This window comes from Crotalus tigris, unplaced genomic scaffold, assembly GCF_016545835.1.
Source record: "Crotalus tigris isolate CLP2741 ecotype Arizona unplaced genomic scaffold, ASM1654583v1 scf7180000020216.623372, whole genome shotgun sequence".
NCBI lineage: Eukaryota > Metazoa > Chordata > Lepidosauria > Squamata > Viperidae > Crotalus > Crotalus tigris.
The window spans coordinates 489,755-508,316 of record NW_024097909.1 but is presented as its reverse complement, the minus strand read 5'-3'; the positions used below and the strand labels follow the sequence as shown (position 1 = coordinate 508,316).

The 18,562-nt window shown below is 63.6% G+C and overlaps 3 protein-coding genes across 4 annotated transcripts; all 3 read left to right on the top strand.

Annotated features, from left to right (window-relative positions):
- The first annotated feature begins 217 nt into the window (after nucleotides 1-217).
- KIFC1 (kinesin family member C1) lies at nucleotides 218-5,004 on the top strand. 2 transcript variants are annotated; one of them, XM_039365938.1, is made up of 16 exons: nucleotides 218-551; nucleotides 653-779; nucleotides 882-932; nucleotides 1,027-1,068; nucleotides 1,168-1,387; nucleotides 1,475-1,673; nucleotides 2,409-2,555; nucleotides 2,649-2,777; nucleotides 3,011-3,127; nucleotides 3,217-3,390; nucleotides 3,600-3,767; nucleotides 3,901-4,039; nucleotides 4,162-4,301; nucleotides 4,448-4,521; nucleotides 4,661-4,736; nucleotides 4,826-5,004. In XM_039365938.1, exons 1-16 carry the CDS (start codon nucleotides 426-428, stop codon nucleotides 4,868-4,870), a joined length of 1,974 nt encoding a protein of 657 aa, XP_039221872.1. In that variant the 5' UTR covers nucleotides 218-425; the 3' UTR covers nucleotides 4,871-5,004. The 2 variants fall into 2 exon arrangements, with proteins under 2 accessions (XP_039221872.1, XP_039221873.1); XM_039365939.1 differs by lacking the exon at nucleotides 1,027-1,068.
- Nucleotides 5,005-5,268: 264 nt separating this feature from the next.
- Nucleotides 5,269-12,820, top strand: DAXX (death domain associated protein). Its single transcript, XM_039365925.1, has 7 exons — nucleotides 5,269-5,837; nucleotides 8,883-9,678; nucleotides 10,647-10,888; nucleotides 11,345-11,537; nucleotides 11,765-12,023; nucleotides 12,101-12,329; nucleotides 12,721-12,820. Exons 1-7 carry the CDS (start codon nucleotides 5,382-5,384, stop codon nucleotides 12,778-12,780), a joined length of 2,235 nt encoding a protein of 744 aa, XP_039221859.1. The 5' UTR covers nucleotides 5,269-5,381; the 3' UTR covers nucleotides 12,781-12,820.
- A 131-nt stretch (nucleotides 12,821-12,951) lies between these two features.
- Nucleotides 12,952-16,082, top strand: ZBTB22 (zinc finger and BTB domain containing 22). The gene has a single exon (XM_039365950.1). The coding sequence runs from the start codon at nucleotides 13,057-13,059 to the stop codon at nucleotides 14,623-14,625; it is 1,569 nt and encodes a 522-aa protein (XP_039221884.1). The 5' UTR covers nucleotides 12,952-13,056; the 3' UTR covers nucleotides 14,626-16,082.
- The last annotated feature ends 2,480 nt before the right edge of the window (nucleotides 16,083-18,562 follow it).

Genomic DNA, 18,562 nt, shown 5'->3' with positions numbered 1-18,562 from the left:
ACCGGCCCCGCCCCTCTTCGGTCGAGAGGGCGGAGCCCTGGGGGAAGGAGCCCTCCGGCCCCGCCCCCGGGCGGGCCCCACCCCTCCGTCCCGGCTTGCCTGGCGCCCGAGCGGAGAGGGCGGGGCTTCCTCCCGGGCAGGCGAGGGCGCGCACGCACGCACGCCCGCGCGCCGTCAGGTCCGGCCTTCGAGGGGGCGGGGCCGAGGGGCTTCCTCACGCCATTGGTCGCCGGGCGGGGCAGGACCCACCGCGCCGCCGCCGGCAAGCCCATTGGCTGCGGCGCGCGCGGGGCCGGACGGGAAGCCCGTTCGAATCGCCCAGACGTTGCCGGGCGGCAAGAGGAGGCGGGAGCGCCGTGGCCGCCTCCTGCCCGCCTGTCCTCTGAACGTGCACAGAGCGCCGGTCGCCCCCGGAGCCTCTGGTGATGGACCGGGCGGCTCCCCGGCAGCCCCTCGCCTCAAACGCGGCCGGCGGAGACTCCCGGCTGCCCCGGCCGGGGCTGCGGGGAAAGCGCGCCGCCGCGGACGAGAACGCGCCCCCGGAGCCCCAGGTGAGCGTCGGGGCGAGGGGAGGGGAACGCGCGGAGGAAGGGGAGGGGCCGATTGGGGGTCGCCGCGCCCCTCTTCACCCTCCCCCTTTTCCCTCCCGCAGAAACGGGCGCGCACCGGGCCGGCGCCGGCAACGAAGGTCGCGGCGTCCCAAGCGACGAGCGCGGCCGAGGGAGGGTCCCGGCCCCGAGCGGGCCCCGCCGCCCCCCGCGGGCTCCTGCGCGTCACCGGTAAGGAGCCTCCCCACAAAAACCGGGACAGCCCCGGGAAGGGAGGGAGATGGGGTCAAAGGCTGGATTCTGGCCCCTGAACGGGTCTCTCTCTCCCCGCAGGACGACGCCGGTCCTCGGCCAGGGCGACCATCGCCGCCCTCCCGGCAGCAGGTGGGGCTTTCGGGCGGAGGGGGGGAGGGAGATTCCCCCGGGACCCCCTTGGAAGGTCTCACCCTGCGCGCTCTCTCCCCCTCCCCCTTTGCAGGGCTGAACAGCCGGACGGCTCCTGCAGCGCCTCCCAGACAAGGTAGAGCAGCCCCCTCAGCGCCTGCCCCCCCCTCCGCTTCCCTCGGGGAGGGCCTTGAGCCCCCTCCTCACCCTGGCTTTCTCCCCCCCCTCTGCCCAGGCCCCCCAGCCGGCCCCCCAGCCATCGGGCGGGAGAAGAAGCGAGCCCCCTGGGACCTGAAGGGGCAGGTGAGTGACCTGCACGCCAAGGTGGGTGTCTACAAGGAGAGGATCCAGGGCCTGCTGGGGGAGAACGAAGCCCTGAAGAGCCAGCTGGGGGGGCTGCAGCAGGAGCTGAAGGAGGCGACAGCCCAGAATGGAGAGCTCGGCGGCCGGGCCAGGTGAGGAGGAGGAGGGGGAGGCGGCCGAGGGGCTTTGAAGGGGCCTTGCCTGGCCGCTGCTCCTAACCTCCGGACGGCCTTTTGCAGCTTGCTGGCTTCGGAGCTGCAGGCCTGCCGAGACCAGGCCAGGGAGAGCGGCCAGAAAGTGTTGGAGCTGCTGGAGAAGGAGCGGCAGCTGGCAGAGACATGCCGGGCCCAGGCGCAGAGGATCGGGCAGCTGGAGGCCATCAACCAGGAGGTCACGGAGGGCAGCCGGGAGCTGACCGCCCAGCTGAGGGTCCGAGAGGTGAGAGAGATGGGCTGGGCTTTCCCGGGCGACTCCTGGCGCTTCGCTTGCTGCCCACGGCTGCCCTTTGCCACCCAGCGAGGTCCGAGGAGACGGTGGAGTGATGCCTCGGTCTGTGTCCTTCCGTCAGATAACAGAATCGAGGGCAATTCTGTTGGTTTGCTGTTCTGGCTTTATGGAGCCAGGTTTTGCTTAAGCACTGTGGACGCACACAACTCGCTGAATCCTTTGCCAGCGAGCAGTGACAGGTGGGGGGGAGGATAGGAGGACGCAGGGGCAGACGCCACACGCAGGGCTGCCCTTTCCTGAACCCGCTTCCCGTCTGGCCCGCGGTGCTCCTCTTGCTACGCCTGAGCCTCGTTGGTCGCTGCCTTTCCTGGGCCAAGCAAGCCTCAGCGAGGGGTGCAATGTTTTCATCCGGAGGGTGGTGGCTTCCAGGCCGGCCGAGTCTACTCTCCTCCCTCTGGCTCGGTCAGCTGGCCGGCTTCAGGCATTTGTTAGTGCGGCAAAGTGGCCCAGATTGGCACTTTGGGCTGGCTCATCTTAGATCTAGGCTTGAAGCTGGAGTTTGTGCCCCTTTTCTGCCCGGCTCTGCCGGCCTCCAATCTGCCCGCAGCTGGGTCACTTTCCCTCCTCCTGGCTGAGGCTGGGGCTGGGAAGGTTCCCCCCCTCCCTTTTTTGGAGGGGTGGGGCGAGTCTCAGCAGACCCTAACCCTAACCCTGCTGGCTGCCCAGGGGGAGCTGCTGGTGGCCGAAGAGGGCCTGGCCGAGCATCGGCAGCAGAACGAGACGCTGACGGCCCGCCTGGCGTTGCTGGAGGAACAGCTGCACACGGGCGAGATGGAGCGACGCTGCCTGCACAACGCCCTGCAGGAGCTGAAGGTGGGGAGGGAGGGAGGGAGCTGCCTCGGGGGAGGGGGGCTGCCTGACCACCCCACGCACACACATGCACTCCATTTGCTCTGCTCCTTCCAGGGGAACATCCGCGTCTTCTGCCGAGTGCGGCCCTTGCTGGCCAGCGAGAGGCAGGCTCAGAAGCCCCCCAGCCACCTGCGCTTCCCAGCCGACAACAACAAGGGCCTTGTGCTCTCCAGGGCGGAAGAGGTAGGTTTGCCCCTGCCAACACACACACACACACACACACACACACGGGGAGAGGGGTAGAGACCTACGCCCACCACATAGAGGGAGAATGTCGTCGGGAGGGAGGCAGGGGTGGCGTTTGGGGTGAACCTGGGGGGGGAGGAGGAATGAGTAGCTGAGTTTCTTGAGAAATACTTTGCCAAGAGGGGGCATCTCTCACAACACAGCCCTGTTTTGCCTCCCCCCCCCGGCAGTCCCACATTGGCCGGGAGCGCAAGGACGACATCAGCTACGAGTTCAGCTTTGACCGGGTGTTTCCCCCGTCCAGCTCCCAGGAGAGCGTCTTTGAGGAGATCTCCCTGCTTGTTCAGGTGGGGGGGGGTCAGAGGGCGGGTGGAGGGTTCCCCCGACCCTTGGCCGGGCACTCACCCTCCCGGGCGCTCTCTCCTCCTCCCGCCAGTCTGCCTTGGACGGGTATCATGTCTGCATTTTCGCCTACGGGCAAACGGGCAGCGGCAAGACGTACACGATGGAGGGCCGTGATGACCTGGGCCCCGAGACGGCAGGCATGATCCCTCGGGCCGTGCGACAGATCTTTGCGGCCTCCCGTGAGATGGAAGCCAAGGGGTGGAAGGTGAGGGGCAAGTGCACCCGTGTGTGTGTGGGGGGGTCCCTCTGGTTTACAGGGGGGCCTCTTGTAAATGGCATGCAAATCCTCCCCCCCCCGGCCAGCAAAGTCGGAAAATGAACCCCACGGTTTTCTGGGCCGGGCTGAGCCCACTCCCCACCCGCTGCTTTTTTCTGAGCCCACTTCCCCCCTCCCCACCTTCTCCCTCCCACCAGTACCAGTTCACAGCCAACTTCCTGGAGATCTACAATGAGACGCTGCGGGATCTTTTGTCGCTGCGGCCAGAGCAGAATGGGGAGCTGGAGATCCGAAGAGTGAGCCAGTTCACGGAGGAGCTGCACGTCCCCAACCTCTCCTACATGCCCGTCTCTTCTGAGGAGGAGGTATCATGCACACCCTCCCCTCAAAGGAGACAGATGGGCTTGGGGGTCCCTCCTGTGCCTCTTTCTCCTCCCCACAAGGCCTCTGCGACCAGCCCAGCAGCCCTCACTCACACCTTCCCTGCCCTTTCTCCAGGTCCGGAGGCTGCTTCTGACGGCCCAAAGCCACCGCTCCGTGGCCAAGACCAACCTGAACGAGCGCTCCTCCCGCAGCCACAGCATCTTCCAGCTCCGGGTGGAGGGCAGCAACGCCAGGCGGGGGCTGCACACCTCCTGTGAGTGTGGCGACCTGGGCGGGGAGAGGGCAGACGCCGAGAAGTCCAGGCCCCTTGTGGGGCCAACACACACAGACAACACACACTGCTTCGGACCTGACCTGCTCTCCTTGGGCCTGCAGCCGTGCTGAGCTTGGTGGACCTGGCGGGCAGCGAGCGGCTGGACAGGTCTCTCTCCACAGGGGAGCGGCTGAAGGAGACCCAGGCCATCAACACCAGCCTCTCGAACCTGGGCCTGGTCATCACCGCCCTCAGCAACAAGGTAGGGGGGGGGATCCTGCGACCCCCTCTGTGTGTGCGCGTGCGTGTGTGTGTGTGTGTGTGTGTAAAGGAAATGGCTGGGGGTCCAGAGGGTCCTCCCTCATGCCTCCCTCCCCGTCTACACCCCCTCTTCCTCCCCCCATGCAGGAGGCCCACATCCCTTATCGCAACAGCAAGCTGACATACCTGCTGCAGAACTCGTTGGGCGGCAGCTCCAAAATGTGAGTGGCTTTGGTGGGGGGGGAGGGCGGAATGGAGCAGGGAGGGAGGGGGTTGTCCTGGGAGTCCCCCCCCCAAACACACGCACACTCACTCAGGGCCTGCTTTGTCTCCTCTTCTTCCCCCCCCCCCCAACCCCAGGCTGATGTTTGTGAACATCTCCCCTCTGGAGGAGAACTTTGCCGAGTCCCTGAACTCCCTCCGCTTCGCTAGGAAAGTGAGTGGGGGGGCTGCATGGGGGGGGGAGCCCTGGGGGAGGAGGGGCAAAAGCGGCTGAGGAACCCCCCCCTTCTCTCCCTCTTGCAGGTGAACGAGTGCGTCATAGGCACGGCCTCCAGCAACCGGAAGTGAGGGTCTCCGCACGCCCCTCCCGGCTACCCGTGTTCGTGTTTTTTAATTGTTTTACCGCTTTGTGTCCCGTGTGTGTTTGTGTGTCTCGTTTGTGTAACTTTCTTGAATAAAAACGGGCGGATTGCCCAGCCGAGCCCAGCGCTTCCTCCTCTCCTTCCCCGGGTCTTGCGGGGGAGGGGCACCAGAGGTACCGGGGGGGGAGGGGGCGAGGGCAGGAAACCCGGAAGCGCCGAATTCTTGTGCTCTCACGGCCAGGCGGAGGAGCATGCGCAGTGGTCGCCTGCGGTGGACGGGCGAGGGCGGCGCTGTTGTCCCCCACCCGCGTACTCGAATAGCACGGACAGCGCAGCCGCAACAGAAAAAAAAAGCTCAGCCCTTCCAGGGGGCGTGGCTTCGGAGCTTCAGTAGAGGACATCCGGTCACGTGCCGGGAGACGCCGGGCACCGCTTTCCCCCCAGTACGGGAAGATGACGCCCAATCGCGGCGGGAACCGAGGAGGACGAAGGAGCCGATGGCCTCCCGGCGGGGAGACACCGGCGCTGCCGCTTCAGGAGACGCGCGGCGCGGAAGGAGGCCGACGGCGCCTCCTCCCCAAGCCATACAAGAAGATGGCGGCGCGGGGCCTCCGCTTCCGGTCCTGCGCAGTGGGCGCGGAGGCAAGAGGCGAGTCCTGGGCGAGGCGAGCGGAATCGAAACTCGAGGCGCGGGAGGAGCGGCCGTCGCGCTCGCCCCCCTCAGGAGGAGACCGGACGGGGCGCCGCCGCCTCTTCCCCGCCGCCCTCCCGCCCCGCCGGCCATGAGCTCCCCGCCGCCCGCCTGCATCATCGTCCTGGACGAGGACAGCGACCCGTCCCCGCCGCCGCCCTCCGCCTCCGACGCCCCCGCCGGCGAGCCCTCCCCGGGGCCCCTGAACGGCAGCGCCGGCGAAAAGGGGCTCCGCGCCGAGAACCAGCGGCTCTTCCGGGAGGTGAGACGGGGGAGGGGAGAGGAAACGGCGCGGTTCTCCCTCTTCCTCCTCCTCGGACCGTTGGTAGGCCCCGTCCGGGGAAGTCCGGGCTCTCCGCCTCCCTTCCAGCCGGCCTCTCCCGAGGGAGGGAGGGAGGGGAAGCGAAAGCAGGAAAGGCCCCCTCCCCCTCCCGTGGCTGCTGTTGTGGGACCCTCGGGGGCACCTCAAAGATCATCCAGTCCAACTCCCTCGTCCCTGAGGGACGCAGACCCCACCGCCAGGCCCGGAGGGTCGCTCAGGGATCTCCCCCCTCCCTTTTTTTGGAGGAGGCACAGCAGCCTCCCCCCAGCCAGCCGGTGGGTGGAGGGGTTGGGGGCTTCCCTGGAGGCTTCCCCCATTTCCCAGAATCGCCCCCCCCTCCATTCGGGAATTGCATGGCAGCCGCCTGGATGAAAGTCAGAGACACACCTTTTGTTGTTTTATATATTTATACATTTAACATTTACATTCCCAGCAGACAAGATAGGAACGTAGGAATAGAATAGAACAGAGCTGGAAGGGACCTTGGAGGTCTTCTAGTCCAGCCCCCTGCTCAAGCAGCAGACACACCTAGACCAGGGGTAGGCAACCTTGGCTCTTTTATGACTGGCTCAGGAATTCTGGGAGTTGAAGTCCACAAGTCCTAAAGGAGGCAAAGTTGCCTACCCCTGGCCTAGACCATCTCCGACAGGTCCAGGCTCTTCTCAAAAAACCCCAGCGATGGAGCGCCCATGATTTCTGGAGGCAACTTCTGTTCCACTGGTTGATTGTCCTCCCTGTCAGGAAGTTTCTCCTTACTTCCAGGTTGCTTCTCTCGTTGGTCAGTTTCCATCCGTTGTTTCTTGTCTGCCCTCTGGTGCTTTGGGGAACAATCTGGCCCCCTCCTCTTTGGGGCAGCCCTCAAATACTGGAATACTGCTATCATGTCTCCCCTATTTCTTGTTTCGTTCAGACTAGCCTAATCCAAGTCCTGCAGCCGTTCTTCATATGTTTTGGTCTCCAGGCCTTGGATCCTCAACTCTCGACATCTTTTTGTGTTATGGTGACCAAAATTGGCTGCAGTATTCCTGTTGTGGTCTTACTAGGATTTTATAAAAGCGGTACTAATACATTGCATGTTCTTGATTCTTCGCCTGTTTATACAACCCAGGGTTGTGTTAGCTTTTTTGGCTGCTGCTGCTGCACACAGCTGGCTCATGGTCAACAGATCGTCCACTAGGAGTCCAAGGTCCCTCTCACAGTTGCTGTTTTTAAGCCAGGTCTCACCTAATCTGTACTTGTGCCTTTGATTTTTTCTGCCTAAATATAAAACTTTGCTTTTCTCCCCATTAAAATTCATGTTGTTGGGTAAGGCCCATTGTTCAGGTTTCTCAAGATCTTTTGGGATCCTGACCTTGTCTTCTGGGGTGTGGGCTGCTCCTGCCAGTTTAGTGTCATCTGCAAATTTGATGAGTTCCCCTTCAATTCCCTCGTCTAAGTCCTTTATGAAGATGTTGAAGAGTTTACTGGGCCTAAGACAGAGCCTTGTGGTTCCCCACTGCTTACTTCTCTCCATGTGGATGTGGTGACATTGAGGGCTACTCGCTGAGTAAGGCTTTCCAGCTAGCTACAGATCCATCTGGTGGTGATGTTGTCTGTCCCACCTTTTTCTAGCTTACTAAGCAGCAGGTTGTGGTCTACTTTGTTAAATACCTTACTGAAATCTAAGTCTACTATGTCCACAGCATTTCATTGGTCTACTAGTTTAGTCACTTTATCGAAGAATGAGATAAGATTGGTTTGGCATGATCTGTTTTCAACAAACCCATGCTGGCTACTAGTTATGACTTTGTTTGCTTCTAAGTGTTCACAGATCCGTTTTTTGATTATCTTTTCCAGGATCTTCCCAGGTATTGTTGTTAGACTAATTGGTCTGTAGTTTCCTGGGTCTGTTTTTTCTCCTTTCTTTTTCTTGAATAACAGCATGAGGGAAATGTCAGATGGCACACATAACACACAGCAGAGGGAAAAGGTGGGGGCGGGAAAGGGGGAACTGCCCCCTTTACACCCGCAGCAACCGATCATTGTGCAGATCAGGGGTCCGTGAGTGCCACCACCCCGGTCTGTGGACTGCCACCGGTCCGCAGCATGGCCAGAAACCGGTCCGCAGAAAGAAGCAAAGCATCGCACCCGCAGAATGCAGGCAGTGCATGAAAGCCCCCCGACACACACACCCCTCTGATCCATGGCAAAGTCTCTCTCCATGGAACCAGGTCCCCAGTGCCCCAAAGGTTGGGGGGACCGCTGGCGCAGATCGTCTCACGCGAGAGCCAGCCACCCTCCAACCCATCAACTGCCACGGCGTGCGGTTCTGGCCCGTGGCACACTTTGCTCTTCTGGCGACTAGATGGCGCCTCCTGACGGGGTCTCCTCAGTTACCAGCACTCCACCACCTCCGGAGGCGCAGCCCTACTTTACAGCCTCCTTTCTCTGTTGGTGCCTCTTCCAAATTTCTCTCTGTGGGATTTTGACCTTCTCCCCCCACCCCTCCGATGGCCGCTGTCCTTCCCTAGTGGGGTCCAGGGGCTTCTGTGCCCTTTCACTCTGTCAGGGCGTTGGGCAGCGGCTGTCCGAATGAAGCCGGAGACGCCGACACAAACTCGTATTCTATGGGTAGATGTATTTAACATTTACAGCAGACGAAAGATATTCAGGAACACACAAACTTTGTGAGGTAAATCTCAAGCAGCATACAGAGCACGCCCCCCCCCAAAAAAGGCGGGAAAAAAGGGAACCTCCCTCTACACCCGCAGCAACCAATCACGGTGCAGATTGCCTCACGCAAGAGCCAGCGCTCTCCAACCAATCAATTGTAACTAAATTTAGTATCCTGACAGACAAATTTCTCCTCACGTGGGGGGGGCCTTCTGGGGGGACCTCGCCTTCCAGCCCAGCTCCCATTTTGTTCCTGACGAGAAGCTGTGGAGCCGGCAAGGCCAGCCTGGCTTTTCCGTGAGCGATGCCTCTCCTGCCCCCTTTCCCCTGCAGTTCGTGGCCTTCTGCTCCAAGCACACCGAGGACCACCCTGAGGTCATCGCCTACCTGTCTGGCCGGCACCAGAAGACCAGCCCGGAATACCTGGCCTCCGTGGAGTTCCGCAACGTCCTGAGCCGCTGCTTGACACGGGTGCAAGCCAGGAGAAACAAAATCTACGTCTACATTAGAGAACTCTCCACCGTCTTCCGGGCCCATTCGCAAAGGAGAAGGGCTGCGGCCACCAGCCCCGTCGCCGCCCAGGATGCCCCCGCCACCGCCCCTGCCTCCCAGACGCCCTCCGAGCCCGCCAAGCCTTGCGTGGGCTCCAAGCGGCAGATCCGCTACCTGGAGAAGCTGCTGCGGGTTTACGCCAATGAGATCCAGCGGCTGCAGGAACAGGAGCTGGACTTGACGGAGTTGGACAGCCAGGATTCGGCCTACTTGCAGGAGAGCCGCCTCAAGCGCCGGCTGATGAGCGTCTTCAAGCGCCTCTGCCAGCTAAAGGACTGCAGCAGCCTGACAGGCCGCGTCATCGAGCAGCGCATCCGCTTCACCGGCACGCGCTACCCGGAGGTCAACCGGCGCATCGAGCGGCTCATCAACCAGCCGGACGCCTTCCCGGACTTTGCCGACATCCTCAAGGTGGTGCAGGCGGCCAGCGCCCGTCACAGCCTGGGGCTGCCCAAGCACCAGATGGAGTTCATGGCCCGCGACGCCTTCCACAACGTGGGCGCCCGGCTGCAAGAGCGGCGTCACCTTGACCTGGTCTACAACTTCGGCAGCCACCTGACCGATCAGTACCGGCCTAGTGAGTGCTGTGGAGGGGAGGAAGCCCGGGGCCCAAGGGGACTCTTGGCGGCCCCTGGTTTGACCCAGGGGAAGTGCTGGCTTGGGATGACCCCCATTGTCGCCCCCAAATTCAACCCCAGGAGGCCTATTGTGCCTGACGATGCCAATTCCAGTCTTGTTTGGGGCGGTCCTGGGGGCCCCCAGTTGGGCACACAAAGGAGGCACCCGGCGGTTCTTGTTTCTTGACTGTCGGGAAGGAAAAAAGGCTAGACTCCTGCCTGGGGCTGCTGTGGGTCCTGCCTAAACCTGTTTTCCAGACTCACCTGTTCTGCCTAAACAAGCCCGGATGAAACAGGGGCTGCACAAACACCTGAGATTCGTTCAGGTTAAGGCTGACCAAGCCCTTGGCTGATAATCCCAGCCCACAATCCCTGCCCCACAAGAGCTTGAGCCCACACACCCACCTCTCCCTCTTAGACCCCCCCCCTTGCCCATCTCGTCCGGGGGGGGGGAGGTACAATGGTGCTGTACTTCGTCTGGGGACTTCTGGCAAGAATCCTGGGTGGGCCTTTGAGCGGAAACTGAGCGGAAGAGGCACCCAGCTGTGCCCCACCAAAGCACCTTGGCCATGTGGGGGGTGGGTGGGCTGAGGCTGGGATAGACCCCAGCGGGTGAGGTTTGGGCAGGAGCCCATCAGGTGAGGGAAGGGCTGGTTTTCCAGCTTGGCTGCTGGCCCCAGGCCCTTAGATTGGGGCTCCTTTGCCATAGCCCGCCCCCCCCCCACGGGGGCCGGAGGAGGCTCTCCAGGACCAGACCACCTTTCCAGAGGCTTGGAGAGAATCCAGCCTTTCAGGGGGGCTTTGTCACGCCCCCCTATTTTCCAAGGGCATCGCCACGATCCTCCACGGAGGGGAGCACCTTGTCCCGGGGCGGGTGGGGGGCAGGCGGGCTCCCCCTCACCACACCTGTCCTTCTCCCGCCCGGCAGACACTGACCCAGCGCTGGGGGACCTGGAGTTGGCCCGGAGCCTGCAGCGCAACCAGGCGCTGGGCGTGCAGCGCCTGGAGGAGGTGATTACCCAGTTCGCTCAGCTGCAGGACAAGAACGAGGAGGAGCAGCTGGGGGGGAGGGCCCCCCGGCAGGACAGCGGAGGGGCCCAGCCCAGCAGGGCCGCGGAGGGGGAGCCAGCCTCCCCGAAGGAGTCCGGCTCGGGGGCAGCCGCCAAAGAGGTAAGGGAGGGCAGGAGGCCGTGGAGCCCTCGGCAGCCCCTGTGGGGACCTGGAGCTGGGGGCATCCAGAGGGCCAAGCACTCGGTGCGGCACGGGGACTTGGCACCCCCTCCTCCCTTTGAGGGGCCTGCAGAGCTCACCAGAGGGGTCACATCAATGGGGGGGCTCTTGGGCTGAAGGAGGGCCCTTGGGTCTGGCCCAGTATCCCAGCCCCTGGGGCACACTCACAAAATGGCTGCAAAGGCCAGGCCCCCTCACCCCAAAGAGGGTAGAGATGGTGCGAAGGAGGGGATGAATCTGGCTCTTCCCAGACCCAGTGGCCTCCCGATTCGGCCCGCCTCGCAGGGCTAAAGTATCCAATTCCCTTGTTCTGTTTGTGTGGGGGGGGGGAGATCCTCTGGTCGCCATGGGGCACCCAGGGCCAGTGGAAACCCACCCACCCCACCTCTTCACTAGGACAGCGCAGGCCCCAAGGAGGCCGGTAAAGGAAAGGGGTCATGGGAAGAGGAGGAGGAGGAAGAGGAGGAGGAAGAGGAGGAGGAGGAAGACTCCTCGGAGTCAGACCTGGACGCAGAGCTGGCCCACTGCCTGGTTGGCGGAGAGGAGGAGGAAGAGGAGGAGGAGGAGGAGGAAGAATTGGCAGCGGCAGGTACCCTTGGTGGGTGGGTGGGGGGCTAAAGTGGCACCTGGGGGGGGGGCTGCCTTGTCTCGCAGACTCCTGCTTCATTCATGTGGCAATGAGTTCTGCAGGTTCAATCTGCATTGATACCCTGGAGGTGTCTTCTGCCAGCCCCACAGTTCTGGGGGAAGGGGGGGCTCTTGCCAGCCTGCCGCCCTCCCCTTCCCACACTTCCTGCCCTCCCTCCCCCCCTGCAGGTGAGGACCCCCCTGCTGTGGACCTGGAGGAGGAGGACTGCCCTCCCCAGCATTTGCTTTTGCAGATCACGGAGGCCGGGCTGCTGGAGGGGGAGGACAGCCCAGCCCCATCCCCCTGCCCGCTTCCGGAGCCCGCCCGGCCAGCCCCCGGGGCTCCCCTGCCCCCCAAGCGCAGCCACTCGCTGGAGAACGGGGAGCTCAACGGGCAGCCGCCCAGCAAGAGGAGCCGCGGTTGGGGGCAGACCCCGGTTTCCAGCAGGTACGGGGTGGGGGGTTTGGGGGGGAGAAGGGTGGGGGGCACCCCCCATCTCTCACGCTGGCCTCTCTCCCTGCCAGCACCAGCACCAGCACTGGGGAGGGCTACATCCAGGTGCCCAGCTCCTGCTCAGAGGAGGAGGAGGAGGCAGAGGCGTGGCCGCCCCCCCAGAGCCCGGCCCCCCTGGCCGACTCCACCCGCCCGGACTCCCCCGGCCTGGCTCTGGTCTCCAGCAGCCAGGGCAGCCCCCGCCCGGGCCCCCCGCAGCAGCACCAGCCCTTGCCGGAGAAGGAGCAGCTACTCGCCAGGGTGGGTGCTGGGGGGAGGGGAGGGGCTCAGGTGGGGAGTTGGGGGAGGCAGGGGTAGGGGAAGGGGAAGGGGCTCAGGTGGGAGTGCTGGGGGAGGCGGTAGTGGGGGAGGGGCTGCAGGTGGGGCTGCGGGGGAGGGGAGGGGCTCAGGTGGGGAGTTGGGGGAGGCAGGGGGGTGGGAGTGCTGGGGCGGTGGGGGAGGGGCTGCAGGTAGGGGTGCAGGGGGAGGCGGTAGTGGGGGAGGGGCTGCAGGTGGGGGTGCAGGGGAGGCGGGGTGGGGGGAGGGGCTGCAGGCTGGGCAGCAGCTTCCCCTCTGGGAGCTAGACGCGGGGGGGGGGAGGACTGCTGGGGGGGGCCGCTGACCGCTCTCCCTCTCTCCCCCCCCCCCCCAGAACAGCGTGGCCACCCAGTGCGACCCGGAGGAGATCATCGTCCTCTCCGACTCGGAGTAGCCGCGGCCGGCCGGAGGACTTTCTACGCGGGGGGAGGGAGGGAGGGAGGGAGGGCGGGGAGAAGGGGCGGGGCGCGGATGGAGAATAAAAGCGACTATTTTTCTGCACGGAGCCCGCCCGCAGCCTTCTTTTTCCCGCGGGGGGAGAGGGAGGTCGAACGAGGGAGGGGGAAAACGGGGAGGGCCTCCGACTGGAGGGGCGGGGCGGCGCGTGCGCAGAAGGCGCGGCGGGCAGCGACCGGGGCGGGCGCCGGTGAGCCCCGGGGCCGAGGGCGGCATGGCGGCGGAGGCCGGGGCGGTGCAGGTGGCCTTCCCGGAGGCGACGAGCGCCCTGCTGGAGGCGCTGAACCAGCAGCGGCTGGAGGGGCAGCTGTGCGACCTGGCCATCCACGTGCAGGGCCGGGTCTTCCGCGCGCACCGGGCGGTGCTGGCCGCCTGCTCGCCCTACTTCCACGACCAGGTGCTGCTGAAGGACATGAGCTCCGTGGTGCTGCCCAGCGTGATGGACCCGGCCGCCTTCGAGCTGGTGCTGGGCTCGGCCTACACCGGCCGCCTCCGCATGGGCCGCGACGAGATCGTCAACTTCCTGACGGTGGGCAGCGTCCTGCAGATGTGGCACATAGTCGACACGTGCACGCAGCTGCTCAAGGAGCGACAGCGCCGCCCGGACCGCGCCGCCGCCGCCCAGGCCTCCTCCTCCTCCGGCTCGGGCGCCTCCCGGGGCTCCGGCGGGCGCGGCGGCGGCGGCGGCGGGGAGAGCCAGTCGCCCAGCAGCAGCAGCTACTTCAGCCCCCTCCGCGACGGGCCCGAGCAGCCCCGGGGAGGCGGCGGCGGCGCCCGCGGGGGCGGCGAGCGGGACGAGGACGGGCTCTGCCGGGCCGCCCCCCGACGCCGCCCGCCCGACCCCGCCGCCCGCGCCGGCAGGAGCGCGCCCGAGCCTGACGACGGCGCCCCCGGGGAGCCCGGCAGCAGCGAGGCCCGCCGACCGTCCTCCCTGCGGCCCGGCCTCGTCCCGCCGCGCCAGTGGCTGCCGGTGAAGAAGGAGCGCGGCGGGCTGGAGGAAGAGGAGGAGGAGGAGGAAGACGAGGAGGAGGAAGAGGAGGACCTGGTGCTGACCTGCGAGGAGGACGAGGAGGCGGCCGAGCCCGCCGCCGCCCTGAGCATCAGCGACGTCCGCACGCTCAGCGGGCCGCCGCCGCCGCCGCCGGAGGAGCAGGTGAACTTCTGCGAGTCCTCGCAGGACGTGGCGGCCGCCTTCGAGGAGCCCTTCCCGCCCCCCCGGCCGCTCCTGCCGCTGGACGTGCGGGGCCCCCCGCTGCTGCTCTTCCCGGGGGCGTCGGGGGCGCCGTCGGCCGTCGGGGCTGCCCCGCCGTCATCGGTGGAGCACGGGGCGGTGCAGCTGTCGGGGGGCTCCGGGGAGGGCAGCAAGATCTTCCTGTGCCACTGCGGGAAGGCCTTCTCGCACAAGAGCATGCGCGACCGGCACGTCAACATGCACCTGAACCTGCGGCCCTTCGACTGCCCCGTCTGCAACAAGAAGTTCAAGATGAAGCACCACCTGACGGAGCACATGAAGACCCACACGGGCCTCAAGCCCTACGAGTGCCACGTCTGCGCCAAGAAGTTCATGTGGCGCGACAGCTTCATGCGCCACAAGGGCCACTGCGAGCGGCGCCACCGCCTGGGCGGAGGAGGAGGAGGAGGGGGGCCCGCTGCCCTCTGCGGGGGGGCCAAGAAGGAGGAGGAGGAAGGGGCGTCCCCCTCCTGCATCCCCGGAGAGGCCGACTGGGCCACGGGCCGATCCCCCCGCAGCGAACTGGGCTTTGCGGGCAGCAGCAAGATGTGAGCCGTGGAACTGACGCCTCCCTTGCGAGGAAGGCCCTCCTGGCCCTTGGATGAGCTTCTTCTCTGGAGGGGCCCTGCGGACTCTCCTGGGGAGTCTGGTTTCTGCAGGGTGGGGGCTGCAAAGGGCTCCCATCTCCACACACACACACACACACACACCCCAGTTTGGCTTGGTCTTCCCATCATGCAATGGGCCCGTCCCTAGGAGGGAGTCTCTTTTCCTCTAGAGCCAGCCAGGTGGGGGCTGCCCCACGCCCTCCCTTGCACCCCCTGGCCTAAATCCCTCTTGTGGGAGAAGAGAGTGACACTAAAAGCCCCCCCCCGACCCATTTGCAGAGCAGGGGGGTTTTCTCATTGATGTAACAGCCGCTTCCTCTCCCCCTGCCTCCCCCTCCCCCCTTTGTGTCTGCTTTGGGGTGCAGACTTTTTGGCAAGAGCCCCTCCTTCCCCCCCCCCAGGGCGGTTTCCAGGGGACGGTTCTGAGATATCCGGATGCTTGACTGTGTGCCCATAGAACACACACACACACACACACACACACACACACACACACACACACTGAGCTTTGGAGGGGAACTTACGACAGTCCTGGATACACCTCCCCCCCTCAAAAAAAAACCTGGAGACAAGGAGAAGCCCCCTCCCTCCCTCCCTCCCTTGGTTCCTTTGGTCGAGATGAAAAACGTCCTTCAATTTGGTTTCCGCCTTTTTCTAAAGGAAAGCCAGAAATTCTCTTATAAATATTTATTGCTGTTTAACGCCATGCCTGGCGTGGATCTGTGCTGGCTCCGTCCTGGAGAGGTGGGGGGGGCAACAGGTGCAGGTGAGCTGTGTGGGGTGGAGTCCCGGCGGGGGGGCTCTCCTCGCCCCATAGTTGCTGCCCCCCCCATTCCAAGCATGCTCTGCCTTCAATCTTAGCTGGATCCGAGGAACTGGCCCTGAAGCCCCCGTACCCCGATTCTGGTCCTGGTTGCATCTGGCCTTGAAGCAGCTCCCATTTAGGGACCTGAGCCTCACCTAGCGGGAGCCCCCTCCCCTCCTCTTGGCTCAGGGCAGTGCAGAGAAGGGGGGGAGCTCCAGGCATTGGGCGATCTCACCCATCGGGTGATAAGAGGCAATCCGTTCAATCAGCCATGGGGAGCTACAGCGGCCTTGTAAAAAATTGACTTACGGCCCTTTTCCAGGCTTGCCACCGTTGCATCATCCCCAGGGTCCCGGGGCCAGAATTCAGGCGCTCGGCAACTGACCCACGTTTGTGATGGTCCTGGGGTCCCCCTTTTCCTACCTTATTATTGAGCGAAGTCAAGAGTGGAATCAGGTTCACAATTGTAGCAAGAGAGGTTGTAAAATGAGACAAAATCCACTTAACTGTCTCACTTAGTGGCAGAAATGTTGGCCACCATAAGTGAAGGACTTCCCGCATAGCATCGCTTTCATTATTATAACAATGATTCAGGTTTTGGCTTAATGTCATGGTTCTGACAGATTTATTTTATTTATTTTATTTTTAAAATTTATAAACCGCCCCACTCCTGCAGGACTCCGGGCGGCTAACAATAAAAACACCATATAACATGACAAAACAAACAATACAATAACAGTCATCCAGGGGTCAGATTTTATAAACCCCAGGTCTGCCAGAAAAGCCAGGTCTTAAGCAGCTTGCGGAAAACCAACAGGGTGGGAGCGGTCCTAATCTCCGGGGGGGGGGGGAGCTGGTTCCAAGATGAAACCCTTCAAAAGAACTTTGAGGCATAGTTTACCCGAAAGAATCTTTTATTCGGGAAACAAAGCATTGGCACTACATAGTTAAAAGCCAAAAACTGAACCCCCCCCCCCCAAAGTAGCAAAGCATGATTCCCTCCTCCAATTAACAGTCATAAATCACATTCCCCAATTAGCTTGAAGTAGTGGGCTTCCTCTCCAGCTCTCCAGCCAAATCTTTTATCAGCTCTGGGCTCAATGCCCTTGGATTCCCACAGCTGAGTTGTTGTTATGACTGGCTGGACTCTCATCCACATCCCCCCCTCCCAGCATCATCTAACTCTACAAGCGAAAGAGAAAAGATGGCTACATTTCCATCTGTTGTCAAAGCAAGAACATCCGATATTAGCAGTGTTGACTAATAATAATAATAATAAAGCTTCCAACTTGGAGGTCATCTAGTCCAACTCCCTACACCAGGGGTAGGCAACCTTGGCTCTTTTATGACTCGTGGACTTCAACTCCCAGAATTCCTGAGCCAGCTGTGCTGGCTCAGGAATTCTGGGAGTTGAAGTCCACGAGTCATAAAAGAGCCAAGGTTGCCTACCCCTGCCCTACACCATTTCAGAAAGATGGGTGTTCAGAAAGATGGGGCTGGGCCAGGAGGGGCTCCAGAAGGCCATGAAGCTGAACGTGGCAGGTAGGCGCAGGGGAGGGGCCCGGCCACGTGTGGGGGGCTGCACGGAGGGGGGTGGAGGGTGTCCTCCCCCCTGGAAGAAGAGCGCAAGGGCCAACTGAAACTCCGTGCCCCCGCCCAAAGTGAGGGGGGGACCCAGGGCCAGACTCAAACAGCCCGGGGCCCACCGCCCCCAATCTAGAGGGGGTAGAACTCTTTGGGCCCACAATGAAAAGTGGCTTAGGTGTGGGAGGCACTGCTCCCTCTTGGCGCCAGAGACAAGCCAAATATTAGGGGGTGCCAGCATCAGCTAGCCTGCAGGAGGTCTCAAGAGCAGCACTTGTGTGAACCTGTGTCTGTGGGGGAGGTCAGATCCTGCAGGCCAAATCACGGAATCAACGGGGGGGGGGGTGTCTCAGAGAACGGTCAGCCTGGGTGGGCAATGGAGCTCCATTAAAAGGCCCACGGTGGTAGCCCCCCCCCCGGACAGCTGCTGGCCTTTAAGAGAACCTCTGGGCTGTCACTGAGGGGAGGGGTGTCTGGGACCAGGGGGGCTCATACAGCTGCTACGTGAGCCACGTGGGGCTGGGCCAGGAGGGGCTACAGAAGGTCATGAAGCTGAACGTGGCAGGTAGGCGCAGGGGAGGGGCCCGGCCACGTGTGGGGGGCTGCATGGAGGGGGGAGTGGAGAAGAACGCGAGGGCCAACTGAGGGGAGGGGGTGTCTGGGAGAGCCTACCCCCTTCCGGGGGGGGAAGTTGATGTCCATTTCCGGGCCTCCCCCGCCTCCCTCCCATTCCAGGGTCTTCGCTCCCCTCCGTGGAGGACGCCATTGGCCTCTTCCTGGTCACTTTCCTGCTGCTGGGCTGCCTGCAGATGCTTTCCCAGCGAGGTGAGTGAGCAGCGACTGCCGCCCCCCCATCCCCGCCCCCCCCCTGCTCCCTGACTGGCCGTCTTTCTCCCTGGCAGTCTTCGGAGAGAAGAAGGAGACGGCCGAGCCGAGCGCCCAGGGCCCTCCTCCGCCCGAAGACCCTCCGGCCGCGGCTTCTCCGCCCGAGCAGGGCCAGGGGGCCGGCAAGCGGAAGCCCTCTGCAGCCGGGTCCTCGTCGCCGGAGCCCACCCCGAAGTGACCGCCCTGCCAGGGGATGGAGCCTCCCTCTGGATCCTCCCGGAAGGGCTGCAGATGAACGGGGTGGGGTGTTGGGAGCCCCCCCTTCCCCCTGTGGATCTTAGTTGGCAATTGGGGAGGGGGTGCTGAATTTGCTTAGAGTGCCTGTCTGACCTTCCCGCCTGTTCCCTCTCCCTCCCACCCCCTTGGCAAGATGGGGGGCCTCCCTACCTGTTCCCGGGGCCCCTGGGAGGGTCGGGGCCCTGCCCTCGCTTCTCCCCCCGGACGGCTTCCAGAGCAGGGTCCTGTGTGGCCGGCCTCGTGCAGACCCCCTCCAAGTGCTGGATTGGGGGGGCTCTTAGAATAACGGAGCCAGCCTGGCCTGCTCTGGGCCCCCAGGGGGGAGGCCTTGAAAAGCCCGCCGAGTTCCCCCCCCCGCATATGTTGGTTC

Coding starts and splice junctions, on each gene's coding strand:
- KIFC1 (XM_039365938.1), top strand. CDS start 426: ATGGACCGGGCGGCTCCCCGGCAGCCCCTCGCCTCAAACGCGGCCGGC. Junction 3,391..3,599: donor TGGAAGCCAAGGGGTGGAAG/GTGAGGGGCAAG, acceptor CCCTCCCACCAG/TACCAGTTCACAGCCAACTT. Junction 4,522..4,660: donor TTGGGCGGCAGCTCCAAAAT/GTGAGTGGCTTT, acceptor CCCCAACCCCAG/GCTGATGTTTGTGAACATCT.
- DAXX (XM_039365925.1), top strand. CDS start 5,382: ATGGCCTCCCGGCGGGGAGACACCGGCGCTGCCGCTTCAGGAGACGCG. Junction 5,838..8,882: donor ACCAGCGGCTCTTCCGGGAG/GTGAGACGGGGG, acceptor TTTCCCCTGCAG/TTCGTGGCCTTCTGCTCCAA. Junction 12,330..12,720: donor AGGAGCAGCTACTCGCCAGG/GTGGGTGCTGGG, acceptor CCCCCCCCCCAG/AACAGCGTGGCCACCCAGTG.
- ZBTB22 (XM_039365950.1), top strand. CDS start 13,057: ATGGCGGCGGAGGCCGGGGCGGTGCAGGTGGCCTTCCCGGAGGCGACG.